We start from the raw sequence: 23,908 nt of genomic DNA on the forward strand, positions 1-23,908 counted from the left end.
TCAGTTCCCAGCACCAAAGGGGAAAGAGGAAGGGAGAGAGAATGGGAATCAGATTTTCCAAAAGTCAGAAACTTTGTGCAAATTCAGCTATTGCTTCTTCTTTCCTGCAGCCTAAGAGCTAGAACAATTCCTGTACATTTACTTATTCTTTGAGAATAAGTCCAGACCGGCCTTGAATCCCCTTTGTAGCCCGGCTGGCATTGATTATTTATTTTTAATATTTATTTATTTATTTGGTTCCGAGGATTGAATTCATAACCTTGCACTTACCAGGCAAGTACTTGAGCCAGTAAGCTAAATCCCCGGCCTCAACTATTTATATTTTATTTTACATTATTATTATTATTATTATTATTATTATTATTATTGGTACCAGGAATCAAACTTAAGACCTTGCACTTGCCAAGCAGGTGCTGTACCACTGAGTTATATCCCCAGCACTATTTTTTGTTTTTGGTGATAGGCTCTCACTAGGTAGCCCAGGCTCCTGCCTCAGCCTCTGGGCGCTAGGATTACAGATGTGTGCCCCCATGCATGGCTTCCCCATATTTTATTTTATTTTATTCTGAGACTGGATTTCACTATGCAGTGCAGGCTGGCCTCAGACTCCCAGCAATCCTGAGTGCTGAGATTATAGGTGTGTGCCACCATGCTCAGCTCCCTGTATTTTATTTATTTTTGGTACTGGGAATTGAACTGACAAACAGGTGCTTATACTGCTGAGCTAAATCCCCAGCCCCTCTATATTTTAAATGTTTTTCTTTTCTTTTCTTTTTTTTTTTTTTTGTCTTTTTCTTTTTTATTGGTACCAGGGATTGAACTCAGGACCACACAATTGCAAGGCAGGCGCCTATGCCGCTAAGCTAAGTCCCCAGCCCCTTAAGTGTGTTTTTAAAAAAAACTAAAGAATCATGTTTCATGTGAAAATTACATAAAACTCAAAATTCAGTGTCCGTAAAGATAAAGTCGCATTGGAACACCTCCGTAGTCATTTGCTTACATATTTCTTTTTTGTTGTTGTTTACATATTTCTGTGGCTAGACTATTGTGTCATGCTGGCAGAACTGAGTGACTGCCACACACAGAGATAACAGGGCCTTCTAAGCCCTTTACAGAAAAAAAAAATTTTTTTTGTCTTTTTGATTTTGTTTTGTGTTGTTGGTGTTTGTGTCTTGTTTTGATACAGGGTCTTACTATGTACTTCAGACAGGCCTTGACTCAAAGCAATCCTCCTGCCTCAGCCTCCCAAGTGCTGGGCTTACAGCTGTGTACCACCATGTCGTTTTGTTTTATTTTTGAGTGTGTCACTATAGATCAGGCTGGGCTGGCCTCATAATCACAGCCATCCTCCTGCCTCAGCCTCCCCAGTGCTGAGATTACAGATATGCACCAATGCACCCAGCTGTGTTTTGATTTTTTGAGACTAGCCCTGGCTATGTATCCCAGGCCAGCCTCAACTCAAGGTTCTCCTGCCTCAGCTTCCTGAGTGCTAGGGTTTCGGGTGTGCCTCACCTGGCCCAGCTCAGGAAGTGTTTATTATCTGGCCTTTGAGAGCCGGTTTGCAAATACAAATCTGGGGCTGGCCCAGTAGCTGGGGAACTTCACACACAGCCAGCAGGGCTGCAGAGATCACAGCGAGCCAATCACAGGAAGCCCAGTCTAGGGCTGGAGGCCTGTGGCTCCTTACCACAGAGAAGCAGGGCTTTCTCCTGGATCCTGTTTTGGCTTTGTCTCTGCTCTGGGCAGCTGAACCCGCAGCCCTGAGAGCGAAGGCATCGGTGGTCAGAGCAGTTCTCCCCCTTGGCACCCCACACTCTCACTGTGACCCCATAATCAATAGCGTGTCCTGTCCTCAAAGGAAAAACACTGAGCCTAGGCGGGAAGGGCCACACGGCCCCTGACCACGACATAATGCACTGGTGCTGGACGAAATGCCAGAAGCCAGGGATCAGTGAAGCCCAGAACAAACCTGCTCATTGCAGGGCCAGCGGCTCGTCGGGGGCTTTCCCGGCCCTGGAGTGCTTGCCCAGAGCTGCAGGAGCAGAGAGGGGACAGCAGCGATGCTCAAGGCCCAGGGCCCAGGGCTGGAACTGGGCTCCTGATCCAGACCGAGGAGGTTCCAGCTCTGTTGTGTCGGGGTGCCAGATCCTAAACGGGGGCGGTGGACTTCGATCCACGCGGCACTTACAGTCTAATTACTGTTGCAGAGGGCCTTGGGATCCTTCGGATTAAAAAGTCCCCCGGCAGGACGCGCGAGGACCGGGAGGCAGAGGCACTGCACGGGTGGCCGCTCCCCGCCGCCGCTGCCGTGCTGCCGCAGGCGGGGTGGGGGAGGAGGTTAGGGTCCTGGCCACAGGCGTCCTGCCGGACCCAGAACTGGGCCACAGGAACTAGGCCAGCGGCCCCGGCAGGTGGCGGGGAGATCTCCCTGGGCTCGCAGCGGCCCGGAGGCGCGGGCTGGGCTTCTGGGCCTGCGCACCCGGCTGCGGGCCAATTAGAGCCGCAGCGGCGCCCCCGCCCGCCAGGAAGGGCCGGCCATGGCTCAGCTCCGGGCCGTCCCGGGCCGCCAGTGGGCGTCCCAGGGTTTCTGGGAACCCAGCTTTTTTTTTTTTTTTTTTTTTTTCCTAATTAATCCTGAAAGGCCTGGTGCTGGGTTACAGCAGGAACGGAGCCGGTAGCCTAATTAGGAAGCCCCATGTTGCAACGCTTAAAATACATATGGGAATCCCAGTGCGTTCCCAATGCGCCTTCCTGAATTTAATCCTAAACCGTTCCGTTCAATCCTCTCTTTACAGGGGATCCTGGTTAATTATGTAATGGCTTAACCTCCAGTGACAAGGATGGAAAAAAATGGGGAAGCAGGCCAGGAGTTGATTCCCTTTTCCTTGCATCTACTCCGGCAGGACCACGGGGAAGGCTTCTGGGGAATAAAATCCCAGCAGAGCTAGCTGCCTTCCGACTCAGCAGTCAAGTAGATTACTTTTGCCTTGGAGTGCATGGGAATGCTCCGAATTATTGCTTTTTCCTTGCTATTTTTATCCGCCACAACTGTGGGACCAGGTGGGTCCCCCGGTATTTAAGAAGACCACATAGATTTACCCATAAATAAATGCTGCAGTGTGCTTGGGCTATGTCGAGTTGGAAGAAAGTAAGGAACCCTCAGATGTCTAAAAATGTATTCTGCTAGGCGCCGTGGTGCACAGCCGTAATTCCAGTGTTCAGGAGGCTGAAGCAGGAGAATCACTTGAGTTTGAGGCCAGCCTGGGCTCTGTAGTGAGCGCAAAGCCAGCCTGAAATATACAGTGAGACCCCATCTATAAACAAATAAATACATAAATAAAGTTTATTCTGTGCTAGCCCTGGTGGCACAGGCCTGTCATCTCAGCTACTTGGGACGCTGAGGAAGGAGGATGACAAGTTGAACACCAACCTAGGTGATTTAGTGAGACCCTATCTCAAACCAAAACAAATGAAAGGGCTGGAGGAATAGGCAGTGGTGTAGCTCAGGGGCACAATGCTTAGCTAGCAGGTGGGAGGCCAGGGTTCAATCCCCAGTACTGCCAAAAAAAAGCTTTAAATAAAACTTAGAAGGGGTTGGGGGTTCAGCTTGCCTCCCTGGCAAGCATGAGGTTGTGAGTTCAATCCCCAGGACCAAAAAAAAAAAAAAAAAAAAAAAGCGTGACATTAAATAAAACTTTGGGGGCTGGGGTTTAGCTCAGCGGCATAAGCGCCTGCCTTGCAAGCAGGCAGTGGTGAGTTTGATCCCTGGTACCGATGAATAAGAAAAAGACAAAAATAATAAATAAATAAATAAAACTTTGGGCTGCGGATACAGCACAGTGGCACAGCGCCTGAGTGGAGAGCACAAGGTCCTGAGTTTGAGTCCTGGTACCAAAACAACAACAACAGACACCTTTGTTTCATCACCTAGAAAAGCTGGCACACGACTCTAGTGCTGCATCTGTTTTGTAAATTATAATGTTTTTTCAAAAAACAAAGAAACTGTGCATATCACACCCACGTTTCCAGCATCCAGTGCTTTACTTTGGGATTTAATTTGTGCCAGTCACATAAAGATAATTCCCAGACAGTTAGTTTTCTGGGTTTGTAGTGTTAGACCGGTGTCTCGAGGAAGACTCCAAGGGCCTCGCTCTCATGTAAAAACAAAAGGGGTTTTTATTATTCCGTGTACACGGGGTCCTCCAAACAGGTGGAAACGGAGAACCCTGAGCTGGGGCAAGGCTGGTGTTTTTAAGGATGAAAACCGCAAAGCAAGCATTGTTAGTCAGCAGACTTTATCTCTGAGTTTCCTGACATAATTATCTTACTCTAGCACCACAACCGTTCTATTTGTAGAGGGCAACAATGGTTAGCATATCAATTAGATAAGATTTTACAATTCTTTACAGAAGAGAGCATTGATTAACATATCAATCTTTTACCCAGGGAAAAAGGAAGACACACATTTACAGTTACAGGTATTACTATGATATAAACGAAGCTATTTTTGTGAAGAATGTACAATCTAATACAATCTGATGCAATTAACACAATTTGTGACGGGGGCTACCGGATAGGGAAGACCCAGGATGTCAGGAGCTATTACCTCAGGCCTTTGTTTTATGGCCTTTAGGAAGTTAAAACTTAACCTAGTTAGATTTGAAGAGAGAAGGGGAGGGGAAGCACCAGGTGGAACGAGCTTTCTTGGTCTCTTCAGTAGCACTGTGTGGCTCACAGGACCAAACATCGTGGTGATGCACTGTGCTCCTTCCTCAAGTTTCAAAGCAACGGACAGGCGGGGGATGTGGAGTCTGGGGATTGAACCCAGGGCTTCATACTATGCTACATTTCCAGCTCTTTATCTACTAATTTATTTTTTTAAGACAGAGTCTTGCTGTATATCCGAGGCTGGCCTCAAACACAGAGATCCTCCTGCCTCAGCCTCCTGAAGACTGGGGTTTCAGGTGTGCACTACCATGCCCAGCTTATTTATTTTGACTTTTTCAAGACAGGGTAGCCCAGGCTGGCCTGGAACTCATAGCAATCTTCTTGCCTCAGCCTCGTGAGTGCTGGAATTACAGGCATTCAGCACCACACCCAGTTTTTTTTCTAAACAGGATATTGCTAAATTGCCCAGGCTGGCTCAAACTTGTGATCATAGAAGTCAGGAAACTCAGTGGACTTCATCCTCTAGCTCTCAGTTTAGATTTCAGAGCCACATAGTACAGCACAACCTGTGACACCAGCATTCCAGAGGCTGAGGCAGGAGGATCTCTGTGAGTTTGAGACCAGCATAGGCTACATGGCAAGACCCTGTTTTAAGCACTAATAAACAAGTTTAGATTTCAGTAGCATTTCTTAGATTATAGAGCACTTTTATATCCATTATCTCATTTGATCGGATTTTTACAAAGAACCACCCCAAGAGGTGGGCAGGTACAGCATATGTAGTATAGTTAATGGATTCATTTCTAAAATTAATTCCATGAATATTTATTGAGCAGCTAATTAATGTGTGTTAGGATGACGATCGTTCAGTGGGAAATCAAACACATCAGGGCCCTGCCAAGAACATTTATGGAGCTTGCCAGGGAACACAGAATGCAAATCCAAATCTTTTTGACTGACATATATATTTTTTGAACTGCTGTCTTAAATCAGAAAAATAAAGCATAGGTAATTATCTCTTTTTGTTTTTATTTTTTGTCTTTTTTGAGATGGGGTCTCGCCATGCAGTTCAGGCTGATCCTGAGCTCATTTTGTAGCCCAGGCTGGTCTCACACTTGCAATGATCCTCCTGCCTCAGCCTCCCAAATGCTGGGATTACAGGCATGAGCTACCACGCCCGGCTGAGATGATTATCTTGATGCTGTCTCTTAATAAATTAGTGGCAGGGGCTGGGGATTTAGCTCAGCGGCATAAGCACCTGCCTTGCAAGCAGGCAGTCGTGAGTTCGATCCCTGGTACCAATAAAAAGGAAAAAGACAAAAAATAAAATAAATTAGTGGCATCTCACACATGGACTTGCTCAACCACGCACGCTTGCCAGCTCTACATCCTGTCTTCCACGCCTTTACTTGGGGGACAGTTTGTACCCCAGTTCCTCTGAGGACAAGGGCACCGGGCTAAGGCCCCATTCTCTCCCCATCTCCTGGATTCCATCAGGAGTGTGGGGAAGTCGGTGTAATTCCTCCTACGTTAGACACAGCTGGGAATGGTGGCCCGCACCTGTAATCCCAGCTGTCTCGGAGCCTGAGGCAGGAAAGTCACAAACTGCAGCCTGGCAGAGGCAACCATGTGACACATGCTGATCCTGTCAAATACAAAAAGCCGCTTCCTGCCTGCCCTGCCGCCCTGCCCTGGAACTGCTGAACGCAGATTGAAACCTTTACAAACTGAACCAAAATTAGCACAGGTGGGCTGGGGTTTGTGGGTCCCTAGCTCAGTGAAGATTCGGGTCCAAGCCCCAGTATTTCGGGAAAGAGCCCAGCAGGTTCAGGTCCGCCCGGGCAGGCAGGCGGTGAGATCCTGCCTCAAAAGAGAAACAAAATAGAAACAAAAAAAAGGGAACAAACTTCTCTGTAATTCAATTTTCCAGCCATGGGTCCTTACCAGCTGCCATTCTTATTTTGTTTGGTGCTGGTGACTGAGTCCAGTGTGTCACACATGCCAGGCAAGCACCCTGGCACTAGGCTACGCTCCCAGTCCTATCTGGGTATTCCTTTGTGTGCTGTGTGTGTGCACCGTGTGTGCTGTGTATCACGTATCACTGGCAGAGGCTGGCAATGGCTCTGCGTCTGCGCCACATCCCCAGCCCTCTCCTTGGAGCCAGGGTCTCCCTCGCCCAGGCTGGGCTCCCCTTTGCAGTCCCCCTACCGGGCCCCCAGGCAGCGGGGATCACAGGCAGGAGCCACTACAGGTGGCTCTACCTCCCGGCTCTGTGCCCTCCTTTTAGAGTTTCTGAACAAATGCAGAAAAACTGAACCAGGAGTGTTTAGCACTGACGTAAGTAAATTCAAATACAGAACTTATCAAAACAAAAAGTTTGAGAACCTGGGTTCAAAAGCCAGCACCAAAACAGCCTTTTTTTCATACATGTTTCAGGATTTTAAAAATGCATAATACAGGGGCTGGGGATTTAGCTCAGCGGCATAAGCGCCTGCCTTGCAAGCAGGCAGTCGTGAGTTAGATCCCCAGTACCAATAAAACAGAAACAGACAAAAAAAAAAGCGCATAATACTGTATACTAGCGCCTCCATTCATGAATACTTTTGTTTAAGAACAATTTGGTTCACATAGTATCTGGTAAACTTTGGTTCTGTTTGCAAACTTTACACTGGGTGACAAACATGAAACGGGGTCATCTTTCTGCACAAACATCACAGCCTTCTTTTCCAAACTTGCAGAACAAATTAAGCTTGTGAGCTGAGGTACCATCGTATTTTCATCACATGTTCCAATACGCAGTAAGGTTAGGGGCTGGGAGTGTGAATCAGTGCCAGTCAAGAGGCTTGAGTTCAATCCCTAGCACTATAAAAACAAACAGGAACATGGTGGTTCATATTGAAAATAATTTTTTTTTTTGTGCCAGGGATTGAACTCATGACCTCGAGTTTGCCAGGAAGGTGTATAAGCCACTGAGCTAAATCCCCAGCCCCAAAAATAAAAATTTTAACTAGGGGGCTGGGGATTTAGCTCAGCGGCATAAGCGCCTGCCTTGCAAGCAGGCAGTCATGAGTTTGATCCCCGGTACCGATAAAAAGACAAAAAAAAAAAAAAAAAAAAAAAAAGTAAAAAAAAATTTTAACTTAGTGTGGTGGCACATACCTGCACTCGGGAGGCTGAGGCAGGAGGATCATAGTGAGTTCAACATAGTGAGTTCAAGGCCAATTTGAACTGCACAGAGAACCCGTCTCTTACCCCCCTCCCCCACACACAAAAAAAAAAACTTAGCTGAGCACAGTAGTACACATTATGACCCCGTCTCTCCAGACTTCCCCACTGCTGGTGTTTCTACTTGCTCAGGCCAAAATGTAGGGCTCATCTTTTTTTTTTTGTACCAGGAATGGAACTCGGGACCTTGCACTTGTCAGGCAGGTGCTTATGCCACTGAGGTATATCCCCAGCCCCAGGGCTCATCCTTGATTCCTCTTTTTATAAATCATATGTTCAGCTCGTCAGAAAGCCCCTTTGGACTTACTTTGAAAACACACCCAGGCCCTCCTGGCTACTAGACCTCCCCTTTCCCATCTGGGTCCCTGCTCCTTCCTGAGGCTTCTTATTCCCCACGCATTGCGGAACCCTCTCAGACCTCAGGCCTATCACTCAAGGCCGCCTCCCTAACTGAAGCCAAAGTCCTCCCGCTGCGACTCAGCCCCATCTATAGACCCTGGCCTGCTGGGTCTATAGGGTCACCCTTCCCTGCTGACACGGTCCCTTCCGGCTCTTCGGCTCAGCTCTCCTGCTGTCTTCGTGCACCACTGCCCTGGGCCAGTCCTGTGCCTACCTGGCTTCTGCGGGAAAGGCTCCCTGCATCCGCAGGCAGCCCTCCGGGTCTGTAAGGCGCACTCTGACACACACCCCCACCCCCCACCCCCGCCGCAGACATTTCAGGACGCACCTCATCTCTTACCCTATTTCTCTATTTTCACCCTAGGACTTCACATTCCTGCTTTTCAGTCTCCTGATTATATTGGCCCCGCTATCCACTCTCCACAAAATCTTTGTCTTCATTCAGTGACATATTCTAAGCACAAGTAGGACCTGGCACATGGTTGAGCCTCAGAAACTGTTAAATAGCCAGGCCTGGTAATCCCTGTAATCCCAGGACTCAGGAGACTGAGGCAGGAGGATCACTGTGAGTTCAAGACCAGCCAGCCTGAACTGCATAGAGACCTTGTCTTAAAAAGACAAAAAACAAACAAAACCCACCAAAAATGAAACAAAAAACCACACAAAACTGTTAAATATACAAATAAATTAAAACTCAAGTCCAGAAAGTGGTTTTTTTTTTTTGTCCCATTCCCTGTCCCCCGCTTGTTTTGAGACAGGTCTTGCTACTAGGCCAGCCTGGCCTCTAACTCATGTCCAGCCTCCTGAGTCCTGGGATTACAGGTGTGCACCACCATATCTGGCAGAAGCCATTGGTTACATTATCTGATAGGCCATTTAAATCATGATGTCAAAACAATAAATCTGTTTATTTCGTTTAATCTGCACAGTTGTCAAGATGGGATTTTGCTTGAGGAAAGGCCATTCTTTTTCAGGAAGGAAAAACATGTTAGATGTCCTGGGAATATTTTCACTTTTATAAAATTTTTTTTAAAGAAGAAAGCTGTTGACTGCAAGGATTTTTTTCTTTGAACAATACTTTTGAAGTGCACTTCACAACTGTGTGTCTCAATGTTTTGCCTCAAATGGGGGAAAAAAGAAACCAATTATACTATGTGGTGTTTCCAAAAATATTAAGAGGGACTTTCCATATTACTAACGCTCCTAAAAGAGCTCATTTATCTTTACCAGGAAAAGGTTATTATTTTGTGTTTTAAATTCTCTCCCATGCCAAAATTTACAAGAAAAGTTGTCCTTTCCAGGAACAATGGATAGACAAATTTAGTGTTTCTGTTGTTCAGAAAAGCATACAAACTCCAATAAATGCCCCCCCCCAAATTTTTATATATATAAAACAAATCCAAAAGCACAGGGCCAGGGGTTTAGCCTGCATGGCAAGCCTCCTGATACCAGAACAAACAAACAAAAACAAAACACCCAAAAAACAAAAACCAAAAAAACATACAAAAAAAAGCATGAGCCAAAAAAGCCAACCACATATCTTTCCATTCTGTACTGGCAGTCTTCAGAAACCGGGTAAAATCAAAGATTTTAGTGAATGCTTTCATTTTTTTAAGAAATTTAAAAAAGGGAGTAGAAATTAATCCAGACCCTTCCCTTTCAGAAAGAAAACCGGAAGGCACAATGGGCTATTTTGGAATCCCCTAGTCCTGCTGGGCCGGACATACCAGAAAGAGATCTGGGACGACAGATACAAAGGCCTTTGCACCCCTGGGGCAGATCTGGAGATCCTTGGCGATGATTCAAAACCTGTTTGAACTTAGCTCTCTACACAGTTCACCTGTTCAACCAAATACGGGCCTTTCAGCTTTCGAAGTTGAAAAATGTTTGCAGGCCAATAGTATCAGGGTGGGGCAGGAGGCCACCCCAGGACTTCTGTACCACTTTTTATTTTGCAAATACATACCCCTGGGACATAAGGGAGATGCCAATCTCGTAACCAAGACCTACTCTTTAGGAATGGTGATGCATGCTTGTAATCCTAGCCCTCCTGCTGAGGCAGGAGGGTCAGAGTCTGAGGACGCTTGGGTACACACAGTTGAAGGCTAGCCTAGCCTATACTATATAGAAGAACCACGTCTCGAAAACTAAAAAAAAAAAAAAAAAAAAAAAGAGCTAACTGAAATAAACTGGCACCTTTTTGAGGCAGGGTCTTACGGCCCAGGCTGATCTTAAACCTGCAATCCTCCTGCCTCCGCAAAATGGTTTGTGTGATAAATGTAAAGGCTAAATGGATGACCTTAGCCTGAGGTGGTGGCGTACACCTGTAATCCTGAGGTACGAGGATCACCGTAAATTCGAGTATAGTCTGGGCTACATAATTCAAGCCACCCTGAACTACATAAAGAGATCCTGTCTGAATACAATGTAAAAAAAAAAAAAAGACATTACGTGTGTGTTTTATAAAGAAAACCATACCATAGAAACTAAAATTGTTAAGGTTGATCTTCTAGTCTGTACAAAAACATGCTGGGCATTTATTCCCTCAATTTTAGTAATTCCCTAAATCGGAGCATAATAGTCTGTATTCCCAGCATATGCCCTGTTCCCGACGAGACTAACGGTTTAACTCTACTTTGAATATACAGGCAAGAAGAAAACTGAAAAACATGTTTCCTAAACACTCACTGCCCCAAGTACAGTAGTTCAGTTAAAAAGATTTAGAACTGGAAGGACGGTATAAACACTCTCATGGAGAAGCCATCAGTCCCATATCTGTTCCCTCAACGCTTCTGATTTTGTATCTCATCATTATAAGCTTCAGCCTTCTATTAATGAAACTGATCATTAAGTCCCAATACAGAGTAACCATCACACACACACACACACACAAACCCACTCTGCGACAAGGCCATCAAACCACTGGAGCCAGGAAGGGCTGACTCCCTTATGAACTCAAGCTGTTGGGAAGAAAAAACAAACTTGACCCACGCACGGCTGGAAGACAATTTTAAGCAGCCTTACTCTTGAGTTTCCTGGCTTTGTTGATTCGAACCACGACATTCCCATGAAAACCCCAAGACATAGTTGAACATTTTCCCGGAAATCAGATTGGCACAGCTGTCTCGGCATTCGAAACGTGGTTGGAACACACATATTATTTTATTGAGTCAGCTGGCTATTTACATACTCATAAGAGATCTGAAAAAGCAATTAAAAGGAAGGTGTGCTCCACCGACAGAAACCGAAGACCTCACGCCCGTGGTCCGGGCAGCCGAACCCACGCGAATCGGCCCGGAGCTGCTCCGCCGCAGCTGCGCAGTGCGAGCGCCGGGCCAGCCAATCAGACGCGAGCGCTCTCCGCCCGCCTCGGGCACCTCCGCGGTGTTTTTCCTTTGTAAAGCGATCGGCCTCCGGGCCACATGGGCTGCAGCACCTTTGTTCAGGTGCCCGCAGCCGCTCGCTCTGCCCCGCAGCTTCTTTGCATAACGCCTTGCTCCTCCCGAGGGTCCAGAGAGCGGCTCCCCACGCTGCGTTCTAAACCCTAAGACAAGGCTTCCTTCCACGTCGAGCCGGGCAGTGCTGCCGTCCACGCGTTTAGCGCGCGGGAAAGGTGTGGGATCTTCGGACGGGTTCCCAGGCCGTGGGGCCCGCACGCGCCCAGCACCTCCCAGGCGGCGTCGCAGGAACAAAGGGCCGCGCCCGGGCCCCGCCCCCGCGCAGCGCGAAATGGCGGCCGCACCACAAAATGGCAGCCAAGCACCCCGCCCCCTGGCGCCCCGGGCCTTTGCTGTTACGTACAGCAGCTTCCCCGCACTCGCAGCGTTAGCTCCACGCCACCTTAGTGGGGACGAATGGCGAGGGAATCACAGAGCCTTCCAAAAGGCGAGACTACGGAAAACGGAGTCTGGAGCCTCTAAAGCGGAGCCCGGCAGCTACGCCTAGTTCTAGCGCGGCTCCGAGCTCTGGGCCGCCAGCGCCCGATCCACCGCGCAAACGTCCCATGGCGCTCCGGGCATTTCAGGCCATCTTTGCCCTTTCCCTGTCTTGGAGGCGAGGGGTCTGGGTACGGCCACAGGAAGCAGCGGCTGGACGGTCCCCGTGTATTTCCCCGCGGTGTGAGGGCCTCTGAGGGGTCTGGCTCTGTTTTAGCCTGTTGCTTGAGAGTTGTGGAGGCAGGGCGATGGCGGTCTGCTTTAGCTATTTCGCATTCTCTCAAACGCAGCTTTCCTGTGTTTCCCATCCCCCAGCTTCCCTTAGGCTCAGTAATTCCAGAAACTTCTCAGGGAAACTCGAAAGCCGCAGGTTTCGCTGCAGCCGTCTCCCTCCCGCCGCATGCGCGATGGGTGTGGCGCGCGGGAGTGTGAGAGTGGTACGTGCGCGCGCGCTCGCCCGAGGGGGAGGTTCTGTCTCACAATGAAGGAAACGGCTTCTCCCCTCCCCCAACATTGTCGCGCAAGCGCGAGGGAGCAACTTCCCTGGCCTCAGAGGGACGCGGAGAGAGGCGGCACTAAGGTGCTCCCGGCCTGCCTCTGCGCGCCTGCGCACTGAGCCCTCCCTGCCGTGCCCTTTTCCCCATTGCTTGTAGCAGCCGCTTTGATGTAAAGTTGCGTATAAGCACCTGGCTGGTCCCTTGCTCTTCGTTTCCTTAGCTCCGGGTTGCGGAAACTGTACCCCTTGAGGGGTTATTGATTGTGTAGCACGGGTGTACCGGAGAGGAGCGGTCTCTTTGTGCCCGGGGGCGGTGCCCGCGGCTTCCCTCTGGCTCCCGCCCGCGCCATGTTCGGGAAGGCACCCGACGACGCGGTGTCTCCCCCAGAGGAGCGGAGCGGCCCTACCCGAAGCGCTTGCATTCGGCGCCGCCTGGCGTCCTTGTTCACTGGGCCAAAAGAAATGTGTCTGTTAGGCTGGCCGCAGCCCGTGGCTCTGGGGCTCTGGGCAGGGCCGCCGCTGCGTCTGGTCTCGGTGGGGACGCAGGCGCAGCCCGGGCTACTGCCCCGGCTTCCCTCTGCACACTCGTGCTCGGACAGTGCAACCGCAGTGACTCTGCTGTCCTTGAGACGTCCTCTTTCTTTGGGAGTGTGCTGTGAATTAATTGCCAGGGCTGTGAGTTCTCATTTAAAAAAAAAAAATCCTACTAGCCAAGGATAAAGCCCCTAACCGGCTTCCATGCAGCCTATGCTCGCGTCCAGCACCTTCCTCCCCTCGCTGGGGCGACGGTGCCCTGATTATCGGCTTGGGGCGCACTTCAGCTCCCCGTGCATTCACGATTGGAAACTAGCACGGTGTTTGTGAAGGAAGCATACTGGCAAACGCAATGTAGCACTGGAGGGTCGCCAGCCGCACTTTGGCCCTGCAACTCGTGGGCGGGTGCAAACTTTGGCCGGCAGGTGCGCGCGCCGTTGACCGCGGCGAGTCCGAGGTCAGGCCGGGGCAGCGCTCTGGGCGGAGCCTCTTGTTGGTGGCCCGTAGAGGAAGATCCGTCTTCCTGGTGGGAACTACAAGGTGCTGCCCAGTCTTTAGCTGAGTACCGTGTCGCTCGCCTGTAATCCTAGCTCCAGGGGAGGCGGGAGGACCACAAGTGGGAGGGCAGCATGGGTGATTTAGCAAGACCGGCTCAAAATAAATGTTAAAAAGCGCTGGGGCAATAGCGCAGCAGTAGATTTGATCCTCAGTACAAAATTAACCAAGAAAGATTTAGAAAATATAGGATAAAGCTTTCGAACGTTTCAAATTTGACCACATAAGACATTAACCATATTAACATGAGACATAACCACATTAACCATAACAATATTATTCCAACTTCCCACACATTTCACAAATAATACTAAATTATATTTGTAATTCTGAGAGTACATTGGTAATATTTCCTTAAATAGAGGAAAAAAGAGCAGCTTTTATGGGATAAAGAACAATAGAAACTTAAACATTTTCTTTTTTGAATAAATTATAGCCAGGCGTGGCAATTTTTTTGCCATCTCTTTCCAACTATATCATTCAAAGCATTAGCGCAATGTGTTGTCACTGATTTTCTTAAACAGAAAAATCAACTATTATGCTGGGTGGATGCCTGCAATCTCAGCTGCTCCAGATGCTGAAGAAAGGATTGAAAATTCAAGGACAACCTGGGCAGCTTAGAACCTGTTTCAAAAATCTGAAAGGGCCAGAGATTTAGCTCAGTGGCAGAACAAACTTCTTGGTTCAATCTCCAGTACTGGGGAAAAATATATTTATCTTTCTTAGAGGCTTGAACAGTAAATTATGAAGTGTTGGTTTTGCAAAGTGTAATCTAGAAAACTAGATTTGGTAGCTAATAGTATTCAATTTTTTGGAATTTTGAAAATTTGTGCTTAGATGATTTTCCCAGAGTACACTTTCTATATGTAATTCAGGTGGTAATGTGGGTCTCTCTCTTTCTGACCCCCAGAAATAGCAGGATACCTGCAGGGTGTAGGGGTACATATCTGTGATCTCAGTATTCTGAGAGCCTAAACCTGGAGGATTGTAAATTCAAGTTACTGTTTAGCCTGAGACACTTCAGGATTTAGCAAGATTGTGTCTCAAAATTTTAAAAATTTTAAATAAATAAAAGAGCTGGGGATGTAGCTCAGTGTAAAGGCCTGAGCTTCAATCCCTTGTATGTATCTTTTATACAGAAAGAGAGATACAAAGAGAGAGGAAGACAGAGCATGATGTCAAACACTCTGGTAAAAAACAAAACAAAACAGTAGATACTAGATATGGTGATGCATGCCTGTAATCTATGCACTCAGGAGGCTGAGGCAAGAGAATCATTCACTACCAGTTCGATGCTAGCCTGTATTACACAGTGAATTAAAGATCAGTCTGAACCATACATCAAGACCGTGTCTCAATCAAAACCACAGTGGTGTTGTCTATTTTCGTGTGTGTGTGTGTGTGTGTGTGTGTGTGTGTGTGTGACCCTGATTGTAACAAAAGGAATATTATCAAGTTCAAAGTGGGCTTTGGTCATTTTAAGGCTAGTTAATATATTCCTATATAACCAGACGTGGTGGCTCATGCCTGTAGTCCCAGCACTTGGGAAGCTGAGGCAAGAGGATCGTTGCGAGTTCGAGACCAGCCTGGGCTACAAAGTAAGCTCAAGGCCAGCCTGAACTGCATAGTGCAAGACCCTGTCTCAAAAAAGACAAAAAAATCTATATTCCTATATGATACCTTTTAGAAGAAATGCTTATATTTATGTACATGTTTTCCCATGAAATAGTTTTAATAGCTTAGGACACATTTGTCACCAAATCCTTGTTCAATATCTGGTAACTACTCTGTCCTCCCATTTCAATGGTGATATTAATTTACCTGCTTTAAAGAGAAACAACCAACAGAGAGAAGAGGCAACCCACAGTGTGGGAGAAAATGTTTGCCAGCTCTGCCTCAGATAAAGGATTAATATCAAGAACATATAAAGAACTCAAAGTCTCCCTCATATTTAAAAGCCCAATCCCAAAATGGGCATCTGAGATGAATACACACTTCTCAGATGAAATATAAACAGCAAATAAATATATGAAAAAATGTTCAAAATCACTAGTCATTTGAGAAATACAAATTAAACAACACCTTAAATACAAATTAAATACAAATTAAACAACAATACAAATTTCACCTCACCCCAGAAAGAATGGCTACTATCAAGAAATCAGTAACAAATGCTGGAGGGGTTGTGGGGAGAAAGGAAGGCTTGTTCACTGTTGGTGGGAGTGTAGACTGATACAGCCACTGTAGAAATCAGTGTGGAGATTCCTGAAAAAACTAGGACTAGAGGTCCCATTCAACCTGGCTATTCTCCTTCTGCATATCTTCCCAGAAGAATTAAAGACATTATACCACAGTGATGTATGTGCACCCATGTTCATAGCAGCACAATTTATAGTAGCCAGATCTTGGAAACAAGCTAACTGCCCATTGACTGAGGGATGGATAAAAAATGATGTACTTTTACACAAGCACATATTACTCAGCCATAAAGAAGGAAAAACGTGAGACTTTTACAGGTAAATGGACACAACGTGAGACCATTCTTATAAGTGAAATAAATCAGACATGCATTTATAAACATCGTGTTGCCTCAGTGTGAGAAGCAGAAATAATATACATGTATATACACATAAATAAAATATAGTTAAGATGGTTACACTACTGATTTCTCTGAGTTCATTGAAAGAAAGGTTTGCACTGGTACTGTTCAGACATTGAATACAGCTGTCTTGTGTTCTGGGTATGCACAATGTATGCACCATTTTTGTCCTGTGACTATTGTGTTTTGCAATTTTTAAATTTTTTTCCTCTTTGAAATAAAATGGATTTGGAAAAAGATAATTTATTGGCTTTAGTTGCCACGTTAGCATCCAAAGCTTGGTGCTGAGGCTCAGCCGCGTCCCCCATCTGATCTTCTGTGACGCATGACTGAACTCCTCCAGGACGTCAGGCATGCTAACTGCAGCAGCTCCTCCTCACAGTGTGAAAATAAGGCTTGCTTAGAAACAACTCTATTTTAATTCCCCTCGGCAAATGGCGCTGCTTTAAGGTCACCTTTGGAATTCTCTTTAACATTCAAATGAGGAAATGCACTTCACCATCTATTATAGATAACTCAGCCTACTTTTTGATCTTTTCCAATAAGCATCAATTATTGTTAAAATAAAAATAAGAGAATAACAGCGTGTTGTCTACTTGATGTTTTCCCCCTCCTTTTCTTCTTTTCTTTGAAAATATGCAGAGACACATGCTTATAAGAAATTCTGCTCCTTTCACTAAAGAAAAAAGTATAGAAAAAAAAAAAGAAAGAAAGAAATTCTGCTCCTGCCGGGGATTTAGCTCAGTGGTGTAAGTTCCTGCTTGGCAAGCTCAAGGTCATCAGTTCAATCCCGGGTACCACAAAAAATAAAAAAAGAAATTCTGCTCCTGTAAATATCTGTAAACAGATAGAAATGAAGAAAATCATTCCCGGTGTTTCCTGGTGGATTGTAGCCAAAATGAAAAGCACGGAAGTGTAGATACAATCAGACACTTGATTTGGGGCTGCACAAAGGTATATGCTTATCTGTCATGTTGTCATGAAGAGCTTTCACAACAGAAAATGTCGGGGGAAAAATAAAGGCAAGGAACTAAGTACACATTTTTTCTTGTTATTGTCTGTGTGGAGAAACTATCGCTGTAACACAACCTTTAGGCCAATCCAGGAGAAAAATGTAGTAGGAATACATGCTTCTGTTTGTTAAGCAGAGAGGCAGTTTTATTTATTTATGGTGCTGGGAGTTGTATCCAGGACCTCTTTAACTGCTAGGCAAATGCTCTATCACTGAGCTATATTCTGAGCCCAATATGTTGCTTTTTATTTATTCATTTAATTTTTTTGAGATGTGGGGTTCTTTGTGTATTTCCGAGGCTGTTTTGGTCTTGAATTCCAGGGCTCAAGTGATCCTTCTACTTCAGCTGCCCAATAAACTGGGACTATCCCTCCCTACCTAGATTTTGTTTTTTTAATTTTATTTTTTGGGTCCAGTCTTTTTATTCTTGTGATATGGAGAAGCTAGTATAAATTCATCTTCATTGCTTCTTACTTTATTATTATCATTGATAGATTGAAGCCAGGGCCTCATACGGCAAGAAAGTACTCTATCACTGAACTACATCCTCACCCCTTTACCTCATTTTTTATAATATCTATTTATTTAATTAACTTATTTTCCAGGAGTGAGGATTGAATTTAGGCCATTGCACTGAGCTATGTCCCCAATCCTTTTCTATGCTTTAATTTTTTTGGTACTGGGAATTGAACACAGGACCTTGCACTTGCCATGCAGGCTCTGTGCTGCTGAGCTATATTACTCACTCCAATCCATTTTATTTTTATATTTTGAGAGAAGGTGTCACTAGGTTGCCTGGACTGAGTTAGTTTTTTATGTTTTTTTTTTTTTTTTTTTTTTTGAGAGAGTCTCCATATGTAGTTCAGACTGACCTCAAACTCATGGTGATCCTGCTGTCTCAGCCTCCCTAGTAGTGGGATTATAGGTATGTACCACAATACCCAATGAATTAGAACTTCTGATCCTCCTGTGTCAGCCTTGGAAATAGCTGATTTTACAGGTGCTTGCTATCAGACATGGATCTCTTTTTTAAATACTTTATTTTGGGACTGGGGATTTAGCTCAGCGGCATAAGCACCTGCCTTCCAAGCAGGCGGTCATGAGTTTGATCCCTGGTACTGATTTAAAAAAAATGTAAAGAAAATATAATCTCTCTCTTTTTTTTTGGTCTTTTTCATTTTTATCGGTACCAGGGATCAAACTCATGACTACCTGCTTGCAAGGCAGGTGCTTATGCCACTGAGCTAAATCCCCAGCCCCGAAAATATAATCTCTATAAATACTTTTATTTTGAGGCAAGATCTTGCTAAGACACTAAGTTGCCCAGCCTGGGATTGAATTTGGGATCCTTCTGTATGCTCCCCAAGGGTGCTGGTATTCCAGGCATGCACCACTGTCAATCTTATATATTAATGGAGCTTGATTTGCTTTTAATTCTACCAAGTAATCAATTCCATATTATTTTCAAAAATAATAATTTCTATTTTATTTCATGATTGACTTGCATGAAGACAAAAAACCAAACTAAAGCAAAACAACCCTGTGATGCCACTGGATACTTTAAATTATGAATGAATTTTTTTCTATTATTTGAAAATACTGGGGTCGGGGATATAGTTCAGTGGCCCTGTGCCTGCCAGGCAAGCACAAGATCCTGAATTCGATTTCTGATAACAAACAAAAAAAGTAACGATAAATTGAGTATAGCATTGCATGCCTATAATCCCAGCTACTTGGGAGACTGTGGCAAGAGAATCCAAGATTCAAGATAAGCCCAGACAATTTAATCAGACCCTGCCTCAAAAATAAAAAGGGCTGAAAGTATAACTTACTGGTATAGTACTTGTACAAACTGCAGGGTTCAATCCCTTATTCCACAAAAGCAATGCAATCATCATAATTGTTTGTTGCTGAAGTTCCCAAAACAGTCCAAAAACAAAACAAAACAAAACTGGAAGTATTGAAATATAGAATGTAACCCAAGTGGACAAAATAGTATATAAAATAAACCAATTAAATCATCCAGCTTAAAATCTGTACAACTTACAAGTAAGCTGATCAAAGTTTCAAAAACCAATTGAATGGAAAAAATGCCAACCAATACAGTAAGGTTAGTCTCTGAGTTAGCAAATCTTGTACTGTAATTGTTGCAACTATGTGATTAACGGACTTGCTTAGCCTAGTGGATACTCTGAGAGAAGAGATTCACTTGATCAGACCTAGTGGGATCAAGTTTATTAGACCCAAAATAGACTGTTAAGCCAAATCAAAGAAAGTTTAGTGTAACTTTGCCACGGTAATTTTATACTCTCAATTTATTAAGAAACTATAGACTAGATGGCAGACAGACCCAGTGTGAAATTTTATCCTCTTCGAGACAAATGCAATTATGCACAAGTGACAGCTAACAGTGCTGTTGGTTATGATAATATGCAAAATAGTGTAACTTGACAATAAGATGGTTTGTATTTAGCAACAATAAAACCAAATATTTAAACATTATCTTTCCTGAAACATCACACTTCTGTTATTTCTATCGATAAAAAATGGGAAAAAATCGAGTTGTTGACTGTTCCAATTAACTCGATTTTTCGGTATTCAGCACAGTTGCTCTAGCTTTGTGGGTTTTCCCCAAGTTTCAGCAAACTGATCTTTGTGTAAAAATTAAACTGTAGGTTTAAAAAGCCCTTAGGCCTACAAAGGTTGGGTATCTGATCCTTTCTTCTGCTACACGAGATGTTGTGATACTGTTCTGAAGGGAACAAGGTTGGATTCGCAACTGTTTCAGTTCTAATACTTGTGCATTGTAACGACAGGATATCTCGCAAAAGGTTTCACAAGATCCTATATAAAAGCGTTGCTTCATGTTACAAGCCAATGATTCCTGGGAGGGATGGGTCTCTGAAGCCGTCATTGCTCAGCTGGGCGGTGAGAAGGGCGGCCTTGTCCCGACCACTTTCCCAAGCAGGCGGAGATCCAAGGGCCCGGAAACGGTCAGGGACAAGTCTCAGGTTGAGATAGGACGGGATTCTAGGTTTTGGGAGAGGGGCCTGGGCAGCCGTGTTGACTCTAGATCTGTCGAAATCAACCCCATTTTTCTTTTTTTTCTCCCCAGGCTGGCGCCAGGGACGCCTACACCACCGGCTGGAAGCTGCTGCGCGCGGTCCAGACCCGGCGTCTGCGGAGGGGCCGGCCTCCAGCAAGGCGGCGCGCCTGCGTACTAGACCCGAGCGCGCGCGCGTCGCTTCCCGGCCTCGCTTTCCTCCCGCCCCCGTCCTTGCCTCGGCTCCCGCCTTTGCCTCGCCTCAGCCCCCGCCTGCCCCAATTCGGCTCCGCGCGCCTGCGCGCAGGCTGTGAGGAACTGGGCGCCCGGGCTTTGGAGGGCGGGTGGACGGACGCGCGCGCACCCGCGGCGAGGGGGCGGCGGCCAGGCGGCGGGAGGCGGGCCGCGCGCGCCGGTGGGAAGCGTCCGGCCGCCACAGCGCCAGCTCCGTCGTCGTCGCTGCCGCCCGGGTCCCGCTCGCCCCTCCTCCCGCTCCCCCCGCCCGCTGCCGCCCGCGCGCATGCGCCGCCGGAGCGCGAGGGTCGGCTTCGGGTGTGTGGTGGCGGCACAGCGGAGCTGCGAGGCCCGAGAGTCGGAACCTGGGGGAGAGGGATGGTCTCTGCACGGGGGGGAGCCGGAGGAGCCGCCGCCGCTGCCGACGCCACCGCCGCAGCCGCCGCCGCCGCCGCCCCGGCGCCCGCCTCCCGGCGCTGACGGCCTCGCTCGGAGCCGGCGAGGGGGAGCCGGCCAGCGCGGTCGCCAGCACGCCACCCAGCATGGTCCGGGAAACCAGGCACCTCTGGGTGGGCAACTTACCGGAGAACGTACGGGAGGAGAAGATCATCGAGCACTTCAAACGGTGAGTGCGCGCCGCGCGGCCCGCCGCACTCGTCCTCCGCCGCCGCCCGCCGGCCCGTTGACGGTCTCCTCCATCGGCAGCGCGGGGATCCGGCACGGACCGGCTGGCGGCGCGCGGTGCCCGCTTCCCCCGGGTGTTGTTTGCCCCCTCCCCGTCACGGGGAAGGAGGCCAGGCGCTCCCTCGTTCTCCAGCCGGCTGTCGCCGAGCTCGCCGTGGCCGCGTCCTTGTGCGCTGCTCTCCGCTCCGAGCCGCGGGGCCGGGATCCGAACTCGCCCGACAGCCCCGGCCCGGCGCGCCTGGGTCCCGTAGCAGGTTCCGCGCCCCGCGCTCGAAATGTTGGCCCCGGAGCGGGAGGGACGCGGAGAAGCCCGAGGCGCGGTGATGCGGGCGAGGTGGGAAGGCGCCCGGACCTCGGGGCCTGTCTCGGCGCCGCGCACGGTGGAGGTGGTGGGCACTTGCGTGTATGCGGGGCTGGGTGGAGGAGGACGCCTGGACGGCTAGAGTTGAGTTACTGCGCTTGTTGGGGCGCTTTTCGCTCCGAGCCCGCCTGGTCTGCGGGTGGTGGACGGGGCACCGAGCCTGCCGGGAAGGCGACTCGGCAGCCTTTAAAAGCGCTGCTCCCCGGCCTCAAATTCGGTTTATGCAAATCGTTCACAACTGGATGCAGCTGTTTTCAACTTGCCTGAATGTATTTTGTTTGTAAAACATAAGGTTAAATGTTGCTGTCGATATAGTTTAGTCGCCTAGTGGTATTTAGCTCTTGTTTTCTTTGTGAAATCTGTGTACCGTAACTGGCAGAGGTCGCAAAGGATCCCTGATTATTTTAAAATGAGTTGGACTTGCACAATGAGAAGGACCTTAGCAAACCTGCGATTGTTTTCACCATCGCCGTTCTGGGGGTAGTAAAAACCCTGAAAGGCTCCAAGTTCGGTTTGCTCTAGATCCCTCTTACTAGTGAGTGAGGGAATTACGGAGTGGCCTTATTAGTGAGTCACCCTGGGAAAAATGGGTTGCGTCGCTGCCGTGCGGCCGCTCGGAGGGGGAAATGGACGCAGCGGCCGCAGCGCTCCGTTTTTGTAGACAGAGGGAGGACTGTCGGCTCTGCTGGCGGCGGCTGTTACCCGGGTATTAAATCTTCGCCGCCGGAGCGCGCGTGTGCGCGTGTCCGCGTGTGAAAAGAAGCCGGGCATAGTGAGACCATTCATAACCTGCTAAGCCGCCCTCGGCGGGCGCGCTTGCCGGGACTCCCGGTGTTTACTACGTTGTGCCTGGGAAAGCGGCGGGAGGGAGGTCGGGAGCACACGGTTTGCCCCCGTGCGCCCGGGTGAAGGGAGACCGCGGGCGGAGTCGGGAAGCAGATGGGAACTTTCCTGGCGCTGCTCCACCCCTTGCCCGCCCCCCGCCCTCTCCGCCGTTATCTTCAGTGTTTGGCGGAAAATCATTTAGGTTCACTTTGTTGGAATGGAAAACCCACTGAGATGTGATCACTTTGATCTCCTTGTGGACTTTCTCTGTAGGTCCCTGCCTGGGAAATTCGTTTGCCCCGACGTGCAAACACGTGCATTGCAGTATTCGCTCTCTGTTCTGTGGCTAGAAGTGTCATTTCCCATTATGCAGATTCCAGAGACACCGCTTGCCTTTGGCGGGGAGTTTGACCCCCGTGCAGTTGAGGGAATACGGAAAGGAGCCAGGAAACCGTCGCGGGCGGTCCGGGGAGGTTCGGAAGCGGCAGTGCCGCGGCCCGGCTCGTGTGAATGACTTTCTAAAATGGCGGCCAGGACCCACTTTATGTGGGAATCGGCGGAGCAGATCTCAGAATGCGCCGGGCGGGCGGGCGGGCGGGCGGGGGGCGAGCTGCGGCGGAGCCAGAGCGGCGGTCTGCTGGAGGAGCAGTGCTGTGTTAGAAAGGGCTTAGCTGGCACATTGCTCACGACTGCATTTAAAGGCATATCTTGCCTATTGCAGACCAAAAGCAGATGCTGCTGATAGAAGGAGGTTATTTTGGAACTAAGCAGGTCTTGCGTCCCTCAGGCTCCATTGTTTTAAAGGCGACTTACTTCATTTTTAAACGACTTTACTTTATTTGAATAGGTAATCTGTTTTAAAATAATATTCAGATGTATACAGGAAACATCTCCCTTCGCTCCTGACCTTCCTGGTTCTTACTCCTCACCCCCTTATTTCTGTTTTCTACTGTATTTTTCTGCACCTGGAAGAAGTTTTTTTTTTTTTTTTTTGAAGCAGTGTTCTTGCTGATCCAGCGATGGAGCTAAACAGACCAGTCTTTTAAAATGCCTGTTGTAGAATATGTTTTGTAAAATGTGTGACTGCTACTTGAAAGGAAAATGAAATCTAGATGATTTAAATGAAAGGAATAAAAGGTAGTTGTACCAAAACGATAGCTCTGCAAGAAAACGTAATGGTATTTATCTCCTGTGTATTGCAGAAATCAGAATGAAAAAAACCCCATGCAATTCCTATATTAAAAATGAAGCTTAAGTGCCCTTTTCCCTAGCTGATTACAACATTGACTAATAACAGTTTTACAGGATTAAGAGGTGTACACTGGGAATACATTACAT

General features: G+C 47.5%; 1 protein-coding gene across 3 annotated transcripts in view; it reads left to right on the forward strand.

Moving 5' to 3' along the window:
• Positions 1–21,006: 21,006 nt before the first annotated feature.
• The window catches only part of Spen (spen family transcriptional repressor), an 89,335-nt gene continuing 86,433 nt past the window's right edge, over positions 21,007–23,908 (forward strand). For 2 of the 3 annotated variants that reach the window (XM_063235565.1, XM_063235566.1), the window contains exon 1: positions 21,008–21,325. In XM_063235565.1, the coding sequence (XP_063091635.1) occupies positions 21,243–21,325 (83 nt within the window). In that variant the 5' untranslated portion in view covers positions 21,008–21,242. Of the gene's footprint in view, positions 21,326–23,908 lie in introns of all 3 variants that reach the window. The other variant, XM_063235567.1, reaches the window with a different exon arrangement.

This window comes from Cavia porcellus, unplaced genomic scaffold (assembly GCF_034190915.1).
Source record: "Cavia porcellus strain 051 isolate PalLab524CR breed Dunkin Hartley unplaced genomic scaffold, mCavPor4.1 scaffold_25, whole genome shotgun sequence".
NCBI lineage: Eukaryota > Metazoa > Chordata > Mammalia > Rodentia > Caviidae > Cavia > Cavia porcellus.